The 15,573-nt window shown below is 38.0% G+C and overlaps 1 protein-coding gene across 8 annotated transcripts in view; it reads left to right on the forward strand.

Annotated features, from left to right (window-relative positions):
* The window catches only part of aatkb (apoptosis-associated tyrosine kinase b), a 62,563-nt gene extending 49,399 nt beyond the window's left edge, over positions 1 to 13,164 (forward strand). For 4 of the 8 annotated variants that reach the window (XM_017483132.3, XM_047159600.2, XM_017483134.3 and 1 more), the window contains 11 exons: positions 108 to 187; positions 2,060 to 2,178; positions 2,384 to 2,471; positions 3,240 to 3,373; positions 3,983 to 4,067; positions 4,826 to 4,947; positions 5,955 to 6,104; positions 6,273 to 9,855; positions 10,223 to 10,367; positions 10,473 to 10,688; positions 10,896 to 13,164. In XM_017483132.3, the coding sequence (XP_017338621.2) occupies positions 108 to 187; positions 2,060 to 2,178; positions 2,384 to 2,471; positions 3,240 to 3,373; positions 3,983 to 4,067; positions 4,826 to 4,947; positions 5,955 to 6,104; positions 6,273 to 9,855; positions 10,223 to 10,367; positions 10,473 to 10,688; positions 10,896 to 10,924 (4,751 nt within the window). In that variant the 3' untranslated portion in view covers positions 10,925 to 13,164. The other 4 variants (XM_053685017.1, XM_047159602.2, XM_047159604.2 and 1 more) reach the window with 4 other exon arrangements.
* Positions 13,165 to 15,573: the final 2,409 nt, after the last annotated feature.

The following is a 15,573-nucleotide window of genomic DNA, read 5'->3' on the forward strand; positions in this document are numbered from 1 at the left end:
AGTTCTTCCTCACATTTTTTACTGATAAAAAAAACTCTATGTTAAATATTTGCTAACATTAAATTGCGTGTTCATGGCTATTTTTCTGTTTGTTATCGGATCTGCAGTTCAACTCCTGAAGTCAACAGATGCATCTCGCCACAGTTTACTCTACATTAAAGAGATTGGGCATGGATGGTTTGGCAAGGTAAGCCTTATTTACTGTTTATTAGTTTAATTGTCCGCCTGCTGTGCTATAAGCACATGTTAGCACAAATCAAATGTTTAGTGCCCTTCTGCTTTATGGCTGCACACTGATGAGTTTCATGCTTTCTGACTGATACTACCATCCAGAGACAAACACAGATTTGCCTACCTTTTATTTTGTGCTTTTAAAGACTTCTTTAAGGGTCTTTTAAAGACTTGTTTACGTTATCTTTGTAACTGAAAGTCTATGGTAGCACTTGATATGAAGGGTGGCTAAACTGGATCTTTATAAAACATTTATAAACATCGCAATGAAGTACGTTGCCTTTACATGAAAGAAAGAATAGAGAAGTAGCCTCAGTTATCATTAAGGGACATCTGTTTGAGATTGCTGTATCTGGGAATTTATTTTGTCTTCACTAACCACACATTCATGAAGTTTTTAAATGTTTTTTGTTTAAGTTCCCATTTGTCATATTTCCTTTTGGTGATGTTTACTTCATCTATTTCTCATAGGATCATGAAATTAACTTCCAAAAACTATTATGCAACACCATTCCAGTAAACTTTACATACATGAGCCAGCATGGATAATGCTGACCATTTGAAAGTGGTAATGAAATTTTCATTTATAACATTATGTACAGGGTTGCCAGGGCTAGTTTTGGACAAGGTTGCAGGTGGAAAAACAAGTCCGTGGGTGGCCATTTTTTGGGCTGGTTTAACCCGTGGTTGCCAAGATCTTGTTTTAAATCCAATAATTGGAATGAAATCTAATCAGTTTCCACAAACGTAGGCTAGGGAAAACAAAAGGAGAGTGTAGGTAGAAACATTATATCTACAATGTACAGAACAACTTCTTTTGTAAGATATATTGCAAAGATTAGGAGAGGGAAAGGGGGATTATGGAGTGGATAATGTCTGGACAAGGTGATGATGATAAGGCTTATTACAGATGTTGCAAATCAGAAATGCTTGCATATCATGTTTCCCACTCAAAGGTTGAGAAAGCAAAGAAAAATGGCAGAACCTTTTAGCCTAGACTCAAGTCCTTTTGTGTGTTTTTTTTTAACATGTAATTGGATTGGAAATTTTGCTGAGACCTGGCAATCCTGATTATGTAGACCTTCTATTGTATGATTTGTCCTGAATGTGCTATACATAAAACAGACTGATAAAATGCAAGATAACGATTACAAAAAATTACACTATCAGTAATGTTCTCTTCTCTCTTTCATATAAAGACAAAGTCACACTTTGGAGTTTTGACATAAGCCTTTTTTTTAAATCAAAGATTTATGCAATGCTTATTAATGTGTTATGAAGAACTTGTGTAAGTATCCTTTGTATAAAGTGTTACCAAATCTACTTCTAATGTGCAAAATTAGAATAATAGTCTTGTGTATACAGTGTGCCTAATGATTTCATTCTCATACTCTCTCTTTCTCTGTTTCTGTCTTTCTATACACACAAATGCATATACATATACACTCCCTCAATTTGTTCCATTGACTGGGTATGTCCATGTATGTGTGTGTGTCCTTGTCTTGTCTGCATGAACATTCATGTCCTATGTCGTGTGTATATGTGTATGTTTGTGCTTTCACACATCCTGCTTTTCCACCCTTATTAAGGTAATTTGCAAAAGCATTATTTATTTAAAAATAAAAAAATCTAAAATCCCCCCCCCCCTTCTTTTTCATTCAAATGTGTGCGTGTGTGTGCTTTATGTTTGTACGCATGTGTTTGTGTCCTCTGTTTGTATCTGTTGTTATATGCGTTGTCTATTTCTCGTGTGTGGGCATCTTTGTGTGTATGTGTGTGTGTGTGTGTGTGTCTATGTTGTGTGTGTATGTGTACCGTGTGTCCACAGGTGTTGTTGGGGGAGGTAACCTCTGGTCTCAGCAGCACTCAGGTGGTGGTGAAGGAGCTCAAGACAAGTACCAGTATTCAGGACCAGATGCATTTCTTGGAGGAAGCAAAGCCTTACAGGTAAACAAACAAACATTCCACACAACATTATTTAACTATAGTGCACTAAATTATTTACCTAGAGCTTTTTTCTCTTTAGAAATGTGTCTCAAAATAACTTTTGTCGAGAAGAGTTTTGTGAATATGATGATATGCCATCGCTGTTCCATTTCTTTGTGTTCAAATAGTGTACTCACTCTATGACTTATGTCCGCTCATGTCTCAGATCTTTGCAGCATCCTGCTCTAGTGCAGTGTTTGGCTCAGTGCACAGATGTCACGCCCTATCTGCTGATCATGGAGTTCTGTCCTTTGGTGGGTACTTGAGATCTAGCAGTCTCTAAGAAAGTGTCTGGAAAAACAAAACAAGATATGTAAATGTGTACTACAACTAGACAGTTAAAGCTGTAATGTTTTATTTTTAAAAAATTTTTTTATTGTTACTTTCTTTAGCCATAGCCTTGCAATGTATATTTCTTAGAGGCCTGGAAAAGCAAGAAATGAGCAAATATAAGTATGAAGAATGAATAATGTCAAATTGATACATGCATACATCCTTAAACAAACAAATACATACATACATAAGCAAACTAGATAGATAGATAGATAGATAGATAGATAGATAGATAGATAGATAGATAGATAGATAGATAGATAGATAGATAGATCAGAATAAAATAAAATAAATAAATAAGCCACGAGTCTGAACAGGATAAAGTGGTTACTAGATAATTGAATGAATGAATGAATACATTTTCTAAATACATCATTTAAATAAATGTATATGTATATTTAGTATATTTATTTATTTATTCATTGTACCACACACACACACACACACACACACACACACACACACACACACACACACACACACACACACACACACATTATATATAAAATCATCTATAAATAAATTCCCATTTTACCCTCTTTATTGAATGCGTAGTGTAAAGCCATTGCCCTCTAGTGGCTCATCTAAATGCAACAGACTGACATCATTGCACAGTAATGTCTGCTATTTTCTATGCATACCCAATTTTTACATATCATTTTCTGTGTGTCTGCTCTCCATGGTAACAGGGTGATGTGAAAGGTTATCTGCGTAGCTGCAGAGCAGCAGAGTCTGTGACTCCTGATCCTTTACTCCTTCAACGAATGGCTTGTCAGATTGCTTCTGGCCTTCTGCATCTCCACAAACATGACTACAGCCACAGGTGCGCTGCCAGCATTCATCCACTCAGAATCGGGAGACACTCATGTCCACAAACTGATTTAGGCTACTGAATGGCTTGGTTAAATATCACCAACTCAGTGAAAGGTTTATATAATGAATTGTAAAAAAGTTATATATATATATATATATATATATATATATATATATATATATATATATATATATATATATATATGTAAAGATCAGAATGTCTGATGAGTTTTCTCACCAAATTGTGGTTTTTAAAGCACAGTAAAGTTTAGAGAGGCTGGAAACACTAGATGTAGAACTGAGAAATGGATTGTGTGTGTATTTAATCTATTTACTAGAGTAAAGAGTAGAGGAAAACTAAGGGGGTATTGTGGTTGGCGCTTCTATTTCCTGATTCCAGCGTGACACTTACTTGGTAACTTCCTGTAACAATATCCTGATGCTGCCTGAGTGTGCCTCTGCTACTCCAGCATCAGTGATTTTGTTGCTGGGGGTTACCACTGATCCTCATAAAGACATGGTTATTTTTTCTATTAAAATATCTACTACTTATATTGATAGTTAATATTTATCATCATTTCAGGTTTGTGATTTTATTTCTGGATTTTGTTTTGAACAGTGATCTGGCTTTGAGAAACTGCCTTCTGACATCAGATATTACTGTCAAGATCGGAGATTATGGCCTTTCACACAGCAAGTATAAGGTATGTGTGTCACTGAATTGTATGCTGATTTATTTTTAGACTCATTGGGGAACCTAAAAATGTACTACATTAAAAATGGGCTTAAAAGTGAGGAAAACTCTTACAGATGTTAACTAGTGTCTTCACCTATACTCTGTTCCTCCACACTAGGGGTGTAACACAATACCACTCTGTAGGCCTATCTGTATTGGTATCTGTTTAATGCTCCAAATATCTGTCTCTATATCTAAGTTTAAACTAGAAGTGGGTGTAGCTTAAATCAGAAGAGGTTTTTTTAAATATATATATATAATTAAATTTTAATCCTACCACTATGCCCCTGGAAACAGAGGTAGAAATACCAGCATTGTCTGCATGGTCTCTGAATTCTTGCTCTGACAGTTCCTCAATCTCAGATACATCAGTCGAATTCATAATTGTTCTCAACTTGAGATGTACATGGGAGTTTTCATTTAGTCCCCCTCATGCCTTTATTATTTTTGTTTGTACCTGCCCGCAATATTTTCTAATGAATTTTGTTGGTTCTATTTTTCAAAATATAAACAAACTAATAGCCTGCTTTAAACCACCATGACTCTGACCAGGGATGACAAACATGCATCATGTGCTGGGTTTTGTTTGTTCCATGAGCTACATATCTGTAAACTTGCTCATGCCCACATGAAAGCAAAAATCTCCTGCTCATGCATCTTTTTAGAACACTTCATCTGTTCATTCTGAATAATGTATTTGCATTTGGTTATATCCCTGCTCCACAGGATGATTACTTTGTGACATCGGATCAGTCCTGGGTACCATTACGTTGGATTGCCCCTGAATTGGTGGATGACTTTCATGGCAACCTACTGATGGCAGACCAAACAAAACAAAGCAACATTTGGTATTAACTCATGAGTCACACTGCCATGTTTTTTTGTGTGCATTAATAAAATTTTATTTTTATATGGATCACAGATCTTAGACTACACAGTAAAATCACTAGTGTTGAATTAACAACCAGAGTGTTTATATGAGTCCAATGGACTCATATAAACACTGTAGGGTGTGAATTCAACACTGTGTGTGTTAAATCAACAATGGTGATTTTGCTGTGTAGAGACTTCAACTTGGCAACAGTCAAACTGCAGTAAAAATAAGAAAAAAATACAAAAATGGAATTTATAGTGAATATAATCATTGCAATTAAACGTTATTTGAATATTGGAAGTGGAGTGTCAGGGCAAGGGTGGGGGATCACCTTGGTGTAGTGGATAGCCTTGTTGGATTTTCTCCCCTGTGCCCACTTGGGTTTCCTCAGGGTTTGTCAGTTTCCTCCTTTCCAAAAACAGGTAGAGATGGCTAATAGGTGGATTGGCTATGCTAGATTGCCCCGAGGTGTGAATTAGTGTGAGAATGTGTTTGGCAACTCATTCAGGGTGTATTCCTGTGTTGTGCCCAGTGTTCCTGGGATAAACTCCAGATTCCCCATGCCCATGATCAGGATAAAGCAGATTTTGAAGATGAGTGAATGGAAGGTTGTTTTTTTTTCCCCTCAATTTTCTCATAATATAGTCACTCGCAGTTCCTGCTTATTAACTATTTCTACCCCATGGCAAGACAGGTATCAACCGTAGAGAGTGAAGTCTAATATGTGCTTACTTTGAATACCTAAATCCACCAGATTCATTAGAGTGGCCCATCACAGCAGAGCTTAACATGCTGAGAGGAGAGCACTATACACAAGCTCACAGGTTCCTGTGATTCGCAAGTGTCACGGTGTATGACGGGGAGAAAACAATGGCATCAGTTCTATTTATAAATCAGAGCTAATTATGTTCTCTTTGGCTTCTGGGCACAGTTGGCTGTGGCCTTGTCAGGAGTAATTTAATGTGTGTTTCTGCATCTCAGGTCTCTTGGGGTAACTATCTGGGAGTTGTTTGAATTGGGGAATCAGCCTTATCGACACTACTCTGACAGGCAGGTCCTCAGTTTTGCTGTGAAGGACCAACAACTTAAACTGCCAAAGCCGCTGCTTCAGTTTCCTCTTTCTGATCGCTGGTGAGTGTTTGAACTATTACATACAAATGTAATATTTCAGAAAACAGCATTCCTCATTAGGATGTGACAAGAATACAAATAATGTTAACTCACATTTAGTTCTCAGCATTGTGATGTTATTTACACACACTCCATTGTTTCTTGTCTTGTCTTAAATACCTTTATTAGGTATGAAGTAATGCAGTTCTGTTGGCTTCAGTCAGACCAGAGGCCTAATGCTGAGGAAGTTCACCTACTGCTCAGTTACCTGTGTGCCAAAGGTGCCAGTGAGGCAGAAGAAGATTTTGAGAGGCGCTGGAACTCAATGAGACCTAACATGACTCATATCAGTCTGCATGGGGCTGGTCCCCTGACCCTGGAGATGCCACAATCCTTGACAGTCTCATCCTCATTCCCCTTACTGGAGCAATTTTCAGCTGGCGATGGCTACCAGTCAGAGTCAGGAGATGACATTCTCACAGTTACTGAGACCAGTCATGGTCTGAACTTTGAGTACAAATGGGAACATGCAAGAGCTAAACAGCCCTATCCCTCCTCATCCACCACTGGAACATTAGGTCAAGGGAATCCCCATTGCCATGAGGTCTATTACCCTCCAGGAGGTATGGTAGGTGGATGTGGGATTGATGGACTCACCTTAGGTGTCTCTCCCCAATACTATGACCCTAAGCAGTTACACACTCCAGGTGTTGTTCCAGTTCTCAGTGCACATAGTCCATCAGTGAATAGTGAGTACTACATTCGTATTGAAGAGCCAGTAGAATGCAATATTGACATGGAATACACAATGTGTACATACAGCCCTGAATTTGGGGGAAGAAGTGGCTTTCTCACTGGTGGTGGAGACTCAGGGGATTGTATGAACTGTCCTTCTAAAGGCAAGCCAATTGAAACATACTGGTCAGCTGACATCCATAAAAGCAGTGCCTATGATTCAGACAGCAGTCCAACCATGTCCCTAACTATGGAGCCACTTCTAGGTGGCTCCATAGTTAGTCAGGTATCTGATTCCAGCCCACCAAGGCCTTGGGAGTCTGGTCATTATGTATCATACAAAGACAGGGATGGAGGCTACTATTATGAAAACTCACCACAGCTGGGTATGGATCACTACCTGATTGGAGGCCCATCAGAACCCATGAGGGAAAGCTGGGGGTCTCGAAGCCTAAGACGGGCACTGGGTGAGCTAGAAGAACCTTTGGGGATCTCACCCTCACTTGGCAGCCCCCCACAGGGCTATGGTGACCCTTACCTAGAGAGCAGCCATGGGTCAGTAATTGGGAAGAATGTAACTGGAGGATACTATGACATGATGGGTTCTTTGAGAAAGACCATGCCAGGGAACCACTCAGTGTGTATTGACATGGAATCAGGGGGAGCTGTGTTTGTGGGGCAAGATGACAGTGACTCAGAAGAGGAGGATCTCTTCATTGAAAGGCAGGCAATGGGCTGGTCCACCAACCACTCAACAAAAAGCAATTTGAGCTTGGCTCAGAGACAGTCATCAAAGCAAGATGCATATGTAGACTTTCATTACACTATGCCAATGACTGATGTTGAGGATGCGTGGCCAGAGAACCATACTCTCCCATACCGCTCTACCAAAACTCATAACTACCTGGAAAGCAGAGCCAAAAGCAACACCTGCCCTGTGCATGGCAGACAAGCATCAGTATCCTCAGCAGACTGCAGCTCCTATATTCATCTATGTCATGAACCCAGAGAAGCAGAGGTGTACCCTGTACCTTGTTGTCAGGCTTTGAGCAATTCCCATTTTGTAGATCCTCTTACAGGGTCATTAGTAAGAAATTGTTTCATGAATGACAATATTTCAGACAAAAACACAGCCATACCGAGCAGGAACCCACAGGTAGGCCAAGCTGCCTTGCCTATTGGACATTTAATTTCCAAATCAGAGGCGACAAAAAACCATTTAAAACAGATGGAACACCTAGAATATGTTGACACTGAGGTCAGAGAGGGAATCTATACACAAGACAGTACTGGACAACAAGATACTAGTCAAATTAGCATAAAAACAGAGGATTTAACTATAAATCAACAAGTGGAGAAACCCCTTTCTGAGACCTCTTCCAAAGAGCCTGAATCAGACAAAAGCAGGATGGTGGACAGTGGCGTGGAACATGGAGATTCCAGCACCAGCCTAGTGGAAATTGACAATTGTAGTGATGATGACATCACAGATGTCACCTCTGGGATTTTTGGTGACTTCCCCGGAGATTATGCTGAGACAGCTGACTACACCTCCCCTTCATTCAAGTCATTGCAGAAGCAAGTAGGCACACCTGACTCCATGGATTCCATAGATCTACCATCTACTGCAGGCTCCAGTGAGACTCTGAGCCCAACCTCTCTCCATCCTTCAAATTCACCTAAAGCTGTGGATAGTGGCTATGACACAGAGAACAATGAGTCTCCTGAATTTGTCCTCAAAGAACCCCATGAACCACAAGACACCAAAACCTTTATCCAGCCATTGGGGATGTCAGTCGCTGACTCAAGTCCAGTCATGGAAGCAAAACAAGGAGATGGGGCTGACACACCACAAGAGTATATGGAGGATGTGGAGGAAGTAGTCACCATAAAAACATCTCAGAGCACTGAAAGGCTGACTGTATTAAGTGAGGAAACCCCATACAGAGATTCTGCTTACTTTTCTGATACTGATGCAGGGAAAGAGAAAGATAGTGATGAAGACAGAGAGAAAGGTATTGATGATCTTGAGAGGAAGGAGGAGGAAGCAATGCAAGCAATAGACCAAAAAACACTACCAACACCAGCTGTAGAACAAGACAAAGAAAAGTCAAATGTTCTGGAGACAGAAGAAAACAGGGAAAATTTCTACAATGAGATTCAGGAAGAGACTGAAAAAGCTCTACCCTCAGAGGAAGATGAAAAGGCTTTCCCTAGTTCCCCTGAACCTATTATTTCTTCTATTTCTCCTGAGATATGTGAATGCCCTTTAAGCGACACTGTCCAGGATAAAGGCTTTGACTTGAAATCAGATGACCCTCAAGAAGTGCCATCTGAGAATCAGTTATCTGATTTATTTGCTTTGCCATTTTCTGATACCAAGCAAGAAAATCGCAAAACCGAGGAGACAGACACCACCCTTGCTTTTGAACCATCAGTGGCTAAAAGTTTAGTTGAGGATAATGATGTTGAGACCAGTCTTGATAGGTTTATCAGTGCAATTGAAGTTAACCAGGAAAAGAAAGTTACTGAAGAAGCAGCATCCAGCACAGGTTCAGAGACACTATCAGCTCAGGACAACAATGATAAAGTGGAGATACTTATATCTGACTCAGCCAAGAGTGTTTCTACAGATAATATTGTGGACAAGCCTGAAACTCTAGATAGTAACACAAAATTTCGAGTTCAGTTTCACAAGACCTCCACTCGTCCTTCTTCTCCTCCTCCTCTCCCATCACTTGAGGGACGAGTGTCCCAAGTGGAGAGAGGAGAAGCTGATGATGAGGACAGGGATTCAGATGACAGTGATGAATCAGACGAGGAGCTGCGCACCTACAGTATCCAGGAGCAGAGTGAGGAGAGTGAGGATGAAATCTTTCCAGTACCCATCATTGTGAGTGACTGCAGCGATGCACACAAACTCCGAAGCATCCTCAAGATGCCCAGCCTGTGTAACGATAACCATAGTGATGAGTTAGAGTCCAAGAAGAAGGTGGTGTCCTTCTTTGATGATGTTACTGTCTACTTGTTTGACCAAGTAAGGAGCATTTGGGTTTTTACTTTAGCTTTGCAATGAATATTTCAATTGCACACACTACCTATACAAAAGTTTTGGGATACAATATAGTGCATACATGCTTTTTCTACAGTGTTACTGTATTGTGGAAGGTTTTTTTTATTTTATTTTATTTAATTTTTTTACAAATCTCTGTTCACATAAAGACCAATGCAAAGGCATACACTAACATATTGTACGATGTAACTCTGCAACCATCCGTTGCTTAAGTTCCAATTTTGTTAACGTTTTGTTAATGAACTGCTGGAAGGGTCATTTTTGTATTTCAGATATTGTCCTCACTGATAAGGACAAAAAAAAAGTAATGAGAAAAATTCAACTTCTCTAGGAAAGTCCAACCGGAGAATTATCAGAACATGCTTTCCCCCTGGGAGGTGAGACAAGCACACAGGGTGCAAGGTGCACAGTGTCAAACCAACAGGAAAAGGCAAATTCTACTGATGACTGTTCAGATGGAAACATTTCAGAAGAAAGTAAGAAATCACTTGTATATATATACTGATTTCAATAAAGATATATGATATGAAATATTACTTTTTTGCTAACTCATGCGTTCTCCTTATCACATTTGTGTGCAGGTACAGGGTATGAGTGGGATGATGATTTCTCTTTGCTGCCACTACCCACCTCATCAGAGGAATCACCCCCAGACATCAAGGCTAAACCAAGTTTTCCACCCAGTGCCACAGATAACAAGCCTGTAGTGCAATTCTCACGTTTCACAGTTTCTCCATCCCCAATTTCACGTTTCTCCATCACCCATATTTCTGACTCGGATATGGATTCTGTAGGAGGTAAAATGTTTTTAAATGCACAATATTTATATTTCCACCTATCAATAGCTCCACTTAATAGACCCTGTAAAAATATTATAGTTGTACAATAGATAGCTTGCAAACAGTTTGTAAAGGATTCAATTCCTGAAAGAATTTAATTTCAGATGATTATAAAGTAAAATATTTTCATGAATGCAAAATGCTCTGTTCTCACTTTCAATACAGGAAGCAGTGAGGATGGGGATAGAGAATGAGCACTACACACCACTGCCTATGGTGGAGTGCTCTGCATGGATCTCTTTTCGTCACACATTGAAAATGATACTGTTTCAGAAAACATCTGGGATCCCATCAAGGACAAGCCTATTATTGTTTGCAACTAGTTACACAATGGTCCTTAATGAACCAATCACAAATGAACGCATCTGTTTCCATATGCTTCTTAAGAAGAATATTATAAATCATGAACATCCCAAGTAATACCATATTTGTTAAAATCCTACCTATTTTAAAAACTAGTGACAATTTTGAAAGAACTACAGTATATGTAAAGTGAAAACATGGTATCTTTAAAAACGTCATCACATATTTTCATGAATCATGGGTATGATCTTGAAATTAATGATACAATCAACATTTTTTTTTCCAGAAAAAAATTGTAAAGCAAATCAAGAGACTTTTTTTTCCAAGGACTTCGTCTTTGACTGTGAAGTAATGATGAACTAATGAACAATGTTGCTAACAATGATTTATGTTGCTAAAGATAGAGAAATTAAGAGAACATACTGTTTGTCAATGGCTGATTTTGTTAGGGTTTTTTTTTTTTGAGAACACAAACACCTTCTTTTTACATTCTATTTATTTAATTGGGCATCAGAGCAGCAGCCTTGTGCCTATGTCATATAACAAAAAGTGGCAGACTTTTACAAGCTGCTTAAAACTGTTTGGGAGAGAGGAATCACATAGCTGCCTTGAGTCAGCCATCTACTTGTAAGTAGCAGATTATACAGGGTCATGAAATATCATGAGACTTAGACCAGCTCCTTTGTGTGATTACAAACAAGATCTCTAATTAAATTCACATCTTTTTTCATTGTCTTAGATTTTTGGAGAGGCAAAGTTTGCCTGGTTGATGAATACAGTTCTACGAACTACTTTTTCAGTATTTACTTTTTATTTTCATTTAAATTACTGTAAGTATCATGCAAAAAAGCTGAATGGTTTTCAAAATCATGTTTTACTGTCTAGCCTTGCTTGGTTAAGCTTTAATAACCTCAATTCTGTCTTCAATAGTGCTTTCAGTAACCCATAACATAAAATCTTATTTAGAAAGTTTTAATTTTTGCCCTAGAACGAGAACTGTTAAACAATCCCAAAATGGGAAAAACAAACCCGATCATTTTAAATGCTTGAGAACATATCAAAGGAATTGTTACTGGACACTTTAGTCCTTTAGTCTATAAAACATGCATTTTATGATGAGCATGTATAACGGATGCTGTACATGTCTGCTATCTTATGAGGACCAGAGCTGGGATGTGTTATGCTTAGGGTGTTTATAACAATTTTTTAATTTAATACATGATGCCTGTCTTGTCAATTTTGAGAAATTTTTAAAGAACTAGAAGGAAGAAAGACATATACTAATGGCATTTAATGCACAGCCTATGGACAACGTATTGTTATGGTTATTTATTAGAATAGACAGAAACTACTGAACAAAATGTACTGTACTGTTTGTTAAGTTGCAGACTTACTGTCAAATATAAGTTTAATTTTCTTGTGAGCATTGTTGGAGGGAGATATTTTCTCTCTTTCTAAGAAATTGTTTGAGAAGATAAAGAGGAATTTAATGAACTCTGCAGATTTCTGTACTCTGGACCCCAAGCTAGCCAACAGAAGTTGGAAAGAAAAGAAATATATTGTCCTAACAATCCTCCTATGTTCAATGTTTGTTTGCCTCTTATGGCATCACTGTTCTAAATAGGTTAGCCTAGATTGAACTAGACAGCAATCTGTACTATTTTTGTATTCTATGAAACAGTTTGAAAATCCTAAACTGTATTATAATGTTGCTGGACTATAAGAGTTTATCATCATATATCTGCTGCCAAAGAGAAGCATTCTACTGGTACACATGAGGTTGTTGGCTGAAATTGCTGGACACCAACATGACTTGATAATCATGGGGTGATGGACAATGTTCTTGATTGTAACTGGTGACTGTCTCCATATGAAATCCAGCAAAAAGGGTCTCAGTCATTTGAAAATGATTATGGTGATTTATGGTGAAGGAAATTTTGTTGTGTAGTGTAGTGAGCAAAGATGTGGTTGAATGATGGTATGGAGTAGGAATCTATAAAGATATAAATTGGTTAGAGTTAAATGTTATGTGAAGGTTCCCATAAATATCTGTCCCTCTTGGGTGTCACATGATCAGTGACTGTACACAAACAAACAAAAAAATGAATAAATTAATTGTTCGACATCTTTATCTCTTTTTGGTGCTGAATTCTGAAAGGGTCTAGTTATTAGAACTCACCAGTCACCAACTTCAGCTACTGGACACAACAATCCAGCCATAAGTAAAAATCAAACTCTCCTCGATAAACACCAGCCACAACATTGCACAATAATTAAAAAAGGAAAATCAAATAATCTGTTTTAATCCCCAGACACAACAAGTGTTCAATAAAGCAAAAGAACAAGCAAACAGTCTATTTTAAACCCCAGACTCAACAAGTTATGCAAAAACACAAAAGAAAGATTGAATTGTCATGCACCTTTGTGTGGCAGACAGTTGTGTTTGGTGATGTTTTGGTTGCTGGTGAAAAGGTCTGCTCGGTGACCTAATCTTATCAGCTGCTTGTGTTTCAGGCCACCGCATATTTTCCACATATGATGCTGAGATGCCTCACCATACACCCTGATCTGACACAAAACCATTTTAGTATTCTGGGCTGGCATGACAGGAGCAAGATGGCCTACACTGTATCATGTGCAATGCCAGTCATACATGCATGCATTTTTTGAAACCCACGTTTGTGGGAGTAGTGTACTGGGAGATTAGCATACCTATAGCTAGCCTGCTCCTCCAAATGTCTCATTTGTGTTTTGGACAGAATGAGGCAATTATTTAGTGCGGCCGGGGCTGTCTGTCAAAGACCTGTCCAGGTATTAACAGCAAGTGTCACAGAACGTTTGAACCAGCTTGAGCACTGGCATCTGTACCAGCCAAACTTGCGTTCTTATCTGTGAACACTAGCAAAGTTGTTCACTTTTTTCATATTATGGGGCTGAGCAGCTGAGTCTCCTGCCTGTTAATGTTTCTGCTGCAACAATGCAGCAAAGGAGATTACCTTTTTCTTTTTAGAGGGCTCAGAACAGTAAGTGTGTTTGCTTTTTTCGGTGATATACTTACTGCAACTATGCATTCTCATAGGAAATTAGTAGTCAGCAGCATTCTCATATCCAGAGAGGTTACTTACTTAACACATACTTAACACATCACTATCATTAAATTAGCATTAAATTCAGTTAAGGAATGGTTTGATAAATGCTCAAGTCTCAAACATTGGGCCACTTCAATCAGGACCTAAATAATAAACAGGTTGCCCTGAAATTCAAGAGGCTGAGAACGTTGAAAAAGGTTAAACAATTAATTAATTAGCAATGAAAATATGAATTTTTTCTCTTTGCACCAGAATTACCGTCACCCAAAGTATTGGCACACAGTCAGCACACTGTTATTTCACAGTGTGGACTTAATGATATAAAATTGTTTTTTTTTTTTGTTTTTTTAGCAAGAAAACAAGAAGTAGGGCATTATGTTTTAGCATGTTTGAATCCACTTGGATTCCAACCAAGACATTAATTTGAAGGAGGACAAAAGTGGCCTACTTTTATAGATGCATATGGTCAAGAGGTGACAACTTTGTTATTTATACTTGGCAAGGCGCATAGAAAGGCTCTGTTAGTTCCAAAGGAAACACTCTGTCTGGGTTGTCAGGGGAGTAGAAATGCCTAATCAACTGCAAATACAATTATTTAATTAAGCTTAACCCATTAAATACACATGTAGGAATTTAGTATAATTTGTTTATTTATATAACTTATTACATTAAGGTTTTGAACTATGGTATTTGTGTGACAAATGAGAATTTTACAAGGTGCAAGAAAATGTAGAACACTGAAATTCTATTCTATCTATCTATTTTAATTTGGAAAAGAAAAACATGATTAAATAAACTTCTAAACACAAACAGCACAGGTAGTGAGAACATAAAATACATTCAAAAAGAAAGAACAAGAAGGAAAAAGACTGGCAGGCACAACTATGATAATACAGCAATCCATTGTCCTTTAGTTCCCTTATGTCCTAGTCGTCACTTACAAAGATGCACACATACATTGCTAATCTAAAGTTTTTCAACACCTTATATTTTATCAGTTTCATTCAATAAAATTAAAAAATCTAACCAAGGAATAGGAATAAGTGAATTGAGAAATGTTAGAAATGTCTTTGTTTATGAGAAAAGACCAAAATGTTTATCACTGAAATAGGCACTTGCAGCACACCACATTTCCAATTACACCATATTTTACAGTTATACCCTGCAGGTGAGTCTGCTTTTTTTTTTTTTTTTTAAAAGCAATAATTTAGAGCCTCATTGGGATCTAAGAGTGACCAGTTAAGATCTAAAAAGATTTAAACAGTATTTTCTTAGTTATTTGGAATTTTGTTTGGTCTGGGACAATAACTGTGAATAACCTGCAAAAAACATGAGAAACTCCAGGTGTTCAAAAACTTTTGACTAGCAGTGTATATTTAACTGTACAATTCTGAATTGTGCTATGAAAATGTGATAAACATATAGCTCACACGTTTTATTTATAGTAATAA

Source organism: Ictalurus punctatus, chromosome 13 (assembly GCF_001660625.3).
Source record: "Ictalurus punctatus breed USDA103 chromosome 13, Coco_2.0, whole genome shotgun sequence".
NCBI classification, from domain to species: domain Eukaryota; kingdom Metazoa; phylum Chordata; class Actinopteri; order Siluriformes; family Ictaluridae; genus Ictalurus; species Ictalurus punctatus.